The sequence below is a fragment of the Lupinus angustifolius genome, chromosome LG01 (genome assembly GCF_001865875.1).
Source record: "Lupinus angustifolius cultivar Tanjil chromosome LG01, LupAngTanjil_v1.0, whole genome shotgun sequence".
In the NCBI taxonomy this organism is placed as follows: Eukaryota; Viridiplantae; Streptophyta; class Magnoliopsida; order Fabales; family Fabaceae; genus Lupinus; species Lupinus angustifolius.
Genome location: NC_032009.1, coordinates 10,547,107 through 10,554,005, shown reverse-complemented (window position 1 = coordinate 10,554,005; position 6,899 = coordinate 10,547,107). Strand labels below are relative to the sequence as shown.

General features: G+C 35.0%; 1 protein-coding gene across 1 annotated transcript; it reads right to left on the bottom strand.

Annotated features, from left to right (window-relative positions):
- Positions 1,139–6,635, bottom strand: LOC109349440 (nuclear pore complex protein NUP54). The gene is made up of 9 exons (XM_019590244.1): positions 5,951–6,635; positions 5,768–5,821; positions 5,138–5,197; positions 4,840–4,950; positions 2,642–2,707; positions 2,461–2,547; positions 2,066–2,167; positions 1,830–1,979; positions 1,139–1,639 (listed from the first exon to the last, which is right to left on the bottom strand). Exons 1-9 carry the CDS (start codon positions 6,461–6,463, stop codon positions 1,517–1,519), a joined length of 1,266 nt encoding a protein of 421 aa, XP_019445789.1. The 5' UTR covers positions 6,464–6,635; the 3' UTR covers positions 1,139–1,516.

Below are 6,899 nucleotides of genomic sequence, written 5' to 3'. Positions count from 1 at the left end.
TGTCATTATTTCTTCATTATTTTTGGTTCGTTACAATACAAAATAAGAGTTATTTAAACACATCCTTAGAATTATTGGTGTAGTTTGTAACAAATCAAAAATAATGAATAAACATTGTTTTTTATACTTTTTGTACTTGTGTCAGTAATATATTATATTTTATTTAACTTAATTACGTTTATCACCATATTTTGCTTAAAATATCACACTTATCCCTCCTGTAGGGGTAGCCGGTGTAATTATGTATATAAATTAGGGGTAATTTATATAGGTACAAAAAAGATAGAGATTATTTGTATAATTCTATTAAAAAACTCTTCAAAATATAGCAGATATAATGAATATTCCTTAGCCTAGAACTGATATTTTTAACTAGAAATAAATCTCAATCCCATTTAGATAAAAAAAAACACGAGAAATCACCATGAAAAAATTGTTGGGTGCCAACAAGGTAAAACACACCTAGGGGGTGAATAGGTGAAGGGATCATAAGTCCCGCTTTTCCGATAAATGCGTAAAACTAAAACTCACAACTGTTCATCAATTATGAGTCTTGTTAATCAATTATTCTCAATATTGTTTAATCAATTATTAACAGCCTTAATTGATTATACTGAATCTTGTTATTGTAGAACATCTAATTTCTTGCAATGCAATCAAAGTGATTATCAATCTTTATGACCCTAATTTGACTCTTGATTTTATCACAGATTATGAACAACAGGCACATCATAGAAATCCAAAACTTAAGGAATCTTTAAAAACCAAAAAGTAAAAGAGATAGGAAAAAGAAATCAAACAAACACCACCTGTAGTTCAAAATAGAACAATGTAATAACTTTCTATATAGCATACGCAACATTTTTATATTTTTATTATTTGTTTTGACATGTACATCATAAAAGGTCTTACTTATTTAATATATATACACTGACAATATAAGTATTTTTTGCACTATCAGCAAATCATCCATCATTCATATGTTAATCATTATCGACTCTCAAACAAAAGTAATACAAATCAATGTTAGATGATATAATAACAGTGTAAAAAACTTTACATTGTCAGTGCATAAATTTTAAACTCTTTTATGATTTGGCTAGGCATAATATTCAAACTTCTATATCATCTCAGCATGTCAAGTCAATCAAATTCCATCCCAATCATTAGAGTCATGATGGTGTTGAATTTCTCACATAAATCAAATGACCTAATCAACATATTGGACTAGGTTCAAGCCAAGCAAAATCTCTCCAAATACAATCCTATGGAAACACCTCTTGATGGTGGCCAGTGTTCCTTTTTGCTAGGGGCAGGGTCAAAATATCAGTTTCACTATTTGGAACCATAGCGACAAATAAAAGATCCAATCCAAATTATGTCCCGATTTACTATCTGTTCTTGTGCTAACTATATCAACTGACACTGCCAATCATGTTATATTATGAAATAAAAATAGAAACAAATGGGAACTGTCATTGGAAAAAATGAAACAGGGGTAAGAACTTCAGCAAGTTCAGGTTGAATTCCCATTTTCAGTTGCTCCTGTGTTCTCAGCCACCATAATCTCCGTATCCCGAAAATCGCGCTTCAGAACACTGCCAAGCCTTGCGATGGCCGCAGTCTGCTGTTGTAAGACCTGCATGCAGAAATACAGGGCATTATTACATTGAATTCTTTGAATGTGCTAAAATGCATCACAAAATAATTGTCAAGTTTTATATACCACGGTTTGATTTTATGTGAGACCGGGACCATATTGGTTGAAGATTAAAAAGTTATCTAATTGTTACATGATTGCACAGTAATCACATGACATGACCACTTACCTCCTGCAGGTCAGCAAGACTCTGTTCATGAATTTTTGTTGATCCTGGAAGATAAACTGAGCCACCAAATCCAATACCAGATGTCTGAACACGTGATACCGTTAGTAGGTTTTGTACCCTTCTAGACAGATCTGCTCCAGATCCTTTCAGCTGAAAAGATATTTGTGAATTAGTTTCGTCTCACATTTCGGCAATAAAGGAAGGAGTAATAAGATGGTACAAAACAAAAATTCTACCTGTCTAGTTATTGTGGCTAATTTCTCAGCGAGTTCAGCTTCCCCTTTAGTCAAGGGTATACGGCAGCCTTTTCCCTCCAATGCCTCCACTATTCTCATTACCTTCAATCATAGTACATGAGAAGATACATTAATAACATAGTAATGAATATAAAAACTCCAAAGCAAGTTGGTACATTTCGTCAATATGATTATCAGAATTCCAAGGGGAGTCTGGAGAGTAGAAGAGGAAGGGGACACAAGACAAAACAAGAAACAAATTATTTAAAAAAAATCTCAACTGCTCATTATAGCTGTTTCACTTTTTTAATATTAAAAGAACTAGTTATGCTGTCATAAAAAATAATTCATTCAAAATCGAGAGAACAATTTCTTTCTCAGACATGAGTGCCTACTTTTAAAAGACGTTGCTGAAGAATTTGTTCTTTCTGTTTCATTCTTTGAATCCGAGGAAGAGTATCAGCTTGAAAATGTCTTTGGAGCTGCAAAAAAATTAGACAAGTTAGCAATGAATGCTGAAAATAAAGTCAGTAAACTTTAACATTGAACTTTGGAAATCAGGGGGAAGGACAATACTATTTTAACATTGCTTTGGGTTACACGTAACCTCTCTGCATCTGAAACAATGACTTCATCTTGAATCTGCATGACAAAGTGAATCAAGAAAGTACTAACTGACCATAGGCACAAAAGGAGAGTTTGGCATTATTTTAAATAATGTTTTAGTAAAACATAATATATAACATAATGATATGTACTTTGAACTAGTCTATAAAACTCCTTTTAAAAATAACAAAAAGAAGAGAGAACAACTTCTCAAGAGTCTTCTGCTCCTTTACCGACTGATTCTGAGACATCTCTAGATAGAGACCAGGAGAGCTTAAATGCATAACTTAATCTAGAAGCAGTGGTGTGGGTTCTACTCCCCTTTCTCTGTATAGGTCTACTCTCAGTCAAACAGTTTCTAAGACTTCATTAATTAATTATCAAGCAATTGTTCACTAAAATTGCCCCTAGTGAGACTACTCACTTCCTTGTATTTCCTGTATTGATAGTGATTGTATCCTTAAAATTCAGCTCATTAAAAGGGAACTAAATATAGGTAGTCAATAGTGCGCTATAGTGCTGCAATAGCGGAGTGTAGCAGTGTTTCGACCATTACCTGCGACGCCATAGTGGATAGCGGTGCAGATGGCCGTAGCGCCTGTAGCAGGTCAAATAGCGGCAAAATCACAGGTCAAATAGCGGGTCATAACCCGCTACATGTTTACTGTGGACAGAACCCTAATTTTAGAGAAGAAAAGTCTTTTTTGGTCCTCTTTTTAATAGAGGGATGGTTTTTCCCTAGGATTTTAGGTAATTTAACCTCCCCTTATTTCACTTCTACTTAGCACATTGATTTTCGTATGCCATGTGATTTTTACTCAGTTATACCTTTCTTCCTTCTCTTTCTTCTTCCTAATTCCAGTACACATGTTCGATTGCTTACATGTTCTTCATCAGCATAGAACAAAATTGCAAAGCTTTCTAAATCATGAACATACTTCGTCTTTTCTTAACATGATTTTTCCTTGGTCCCTTATTGTTTGTCCCATCATCTCTTTATTGATTCTCTTCTCAAATTGACTGAACCCAATTGACATCATCTTCATGTGGTTCAATTTCGTAAGATACAATTCTGTTATGGTATCCAACTTTGAGCAACTCTAGAACCTTTAACACTCTTATGTTGATTATTAATTAAGAATGTGTCTTTAATATGATCTATTTTAGTATTTATATATGTAGGCTATAAATTGCTTATATATTTTTTCTTAGTTGTAGTGGCTGTCCCACTCCTGCTATCCCACGATAGTGTTTTTGGGATCAGCTGCTACGCTACGCTATCCGCAATTGACTACCTAAAACTAAATAAAAATACACAATCAATCTTCACTTATCTCAGGATCTAGATTTGAAGGTCCTGATTATTTACTTGAAAGTTAAAATTACTTATTTGATCCCTTGCCAGAATATACAGCATTAAACTGTGGGAATCAGACAGAGCTGCTAAACCTTTTATTACAGAGAAGCTGCCAAACAAAGAGTATCGAGGAGCTGAGCTTCTAAGCAATTTAAACATGCCAAGGACCGTATATCATCAAATGTTACACCATTCCTCAAGCTGAAGGTTACACCATTTCTCATACTCAGATTTCAAGAATTTCATATATCATCAAATGTAGGTAGATTTCCCTTCCTTTTTATCAAATATTGGTGGATAGTGGATACAGAGCAATATGACATTCAATATTGACGTCAGAGCCAATGACTATTGATCATTTGATCCAAGTAAAACATTTGGCAATATAATTTTCCTATTTCCATTGCACTAGCTCGATTTGACTTATTCTAAACAAGAAAAATTAACAAAAATAAATATGTCCACATGTCTGCTGAATCCTTTTCATTTAAAATATTATTTTCTTTGTTTCACAAGTTACAACTACGATCTATGACATCAACAACTTTGTCCTTTGCCTTAGTATTAATCATGAGTTACCAAGGTAAATCATGCAAATATTTAAATATATAATCCAGTTCTGATGCTCAACAATCATCACTGAGGCTCATGATATGCACCCTAATTTTGATATTTAAAATACAGATAAAACTGTACAAAGGCCCCAACACACATGTTCTGCAACTAGTACAGTTCTAATAGTTAACCCCTCAAGACCAAATACATTGCAATAGCATACAATTACCAGAAGCTCAGGACTACTATAGTTTACCTTAAGACGATTTGAAAGATCCTTGAAACCTTGAACAAGTTGAGGCCACAGACGTTCTCTATCTGCACTTTCCATACCCTCAAGCTTCCCCATGGCCTCTGCCCACATGATCTGGCAAAATAAACTATTCCCCATAGTTAGGCAAGTGGTGGGACAAAAGTAAGAGCTTTATACACACCAAAAACTAACAATTAAAGTCGGTTTGTTATCCCCTAAATTTTTCGCCTTCATTTCTAACAGGACATCAAACTGAAATGAGTACTTAGAGGAAAACTGAAAATTGAGAGACGAGACTTACGTCTGAAACACCAGCAGGCTTCACCCTAAACTGTGGCTCTGTAACACTGAACAACAAATGCTGCAAAACACAGATAAATAAGGACAACTCTAGCATTTAATATGAACATCAGACTAGACGATCATGCATTATTTCATAATCAAAACACACAAATTCCAAAACTGAATATCAAACATGAAAAGGAAAGAAATCGAGTAAGGGCCCATGTATGTAAGATTTTTTCACCAAGAAAAGTGATTAATTAGATTGAAAAATCACTCCTGGCACTTGCACATTTTTTTGCTGTGCTTTTACAAACAAGAAGCAGCTGCAGAAAGCTGAAATTCAGCTTTTTTTGAGAAGCTATATTTTTCAGCTTCTCAAAAAATCCCTTTTGCGAATATCCCTTTTGCAGAATCCGTTTTTTAAAGCCTAAACATACAATCCCTAATTCAAAAGCAAAAAAAGGACAGTGAGAAACAATAATGCTTGGTGCACATCTCCATCAAGCACATCACCTCACAAACTCACATGTGTGAAGTAACAAAATCAGAGTGTAAACGTAATCCATGACGAAAAGCGTGCAGATACGACGTAATACAAGTGCAAAAGTAATATACATGTCAGTAACATTATTGGTTAGGATAATACCTTGAAAGCGTATTTAGGGTTTCCAGGCTCATCCTTATAAGAATCAACAATTGCCTAATCAAATAACACAAACAACAAACAAAATCAAAACAATCTAAAAACACAAGTCAAATTTGCAACAAAAAAACACAAAACCTAATTTTGAAAGGGGAAAGTGAAAATTAGGGATAGGGTTTACAGTACTTGAACATCGCGATCGGCGAAAGAGTGAGGAACGGGAGCTACATTAGCCATCTGAGTAGTAATTTGAGCATTTTGAAATGTCTGCGGTTGTTGTTGTTGTTGAAAAGATTGAAATCCGAAACCAGTAGAAGGTTGTTGCTGAAAAAGTGTACTTTGCTGTTGTTGTTGTTGAGAAGATGGTGTGTTGAAAAGCGAAGAACCGAAGCCGGTGGCGAACGACGGGGTCGACGGTGTACCAAACGCCGGGGTTGAAGATGGTGTACCGAACCCCGGAGTTGAAGAAGGTGTACCGAAAGCGGGTGTAGAAGATGGTGTACCGAAAGCGGGTGTAGAAGATGGTGTACCGAACGCCGGGGTAGAGGATGGTGTACCGAACGCCGGGGTAGAGGATGGTGCACCGAAAGCGGGTGTAGAAGATGGAGTACCGAAAGCTGGTGTAGAAGATGGTGTACCGAAGGTGGGGGTTGAAGATGGGGTTCCGAAACCGAATGAGGAAGAAGAAGAACCAAACATTGTGTTTTAGGAATAATCGAAGAAGATTTTGTGGATTTTGTGTTTGGTTTTTAGATTGATTGAACTGCTTAAAGGGTTTCTAGTTTGTGTAGTGTTTAACTGGGAAGGGTTTTGATTTACTCAAACCAGCTTTCAAGTTTCAACGGCGTCAACTATTCATCAAACAAACTCACTTAATTTATTTAAAAAATAAAAGCACAATTTGTTAATGAAAATATTATTGAAATTTCTTTATGATAGATGATGTTTATGTATTTAATTGTTGATGTAGAGTTATTTATGAAAGTGTACATGTCAAGAGGAGCACTTTGGAAAGTTTGCTCACTATGTGTTTAGTTTTGATGAGGACAACTTCTGATTATGAAAGCTTGAAGATCATCAATAAATCAGCATGCTTAAGTCTCTAGATTGGTATTAGACTTAGACTAATAATTAG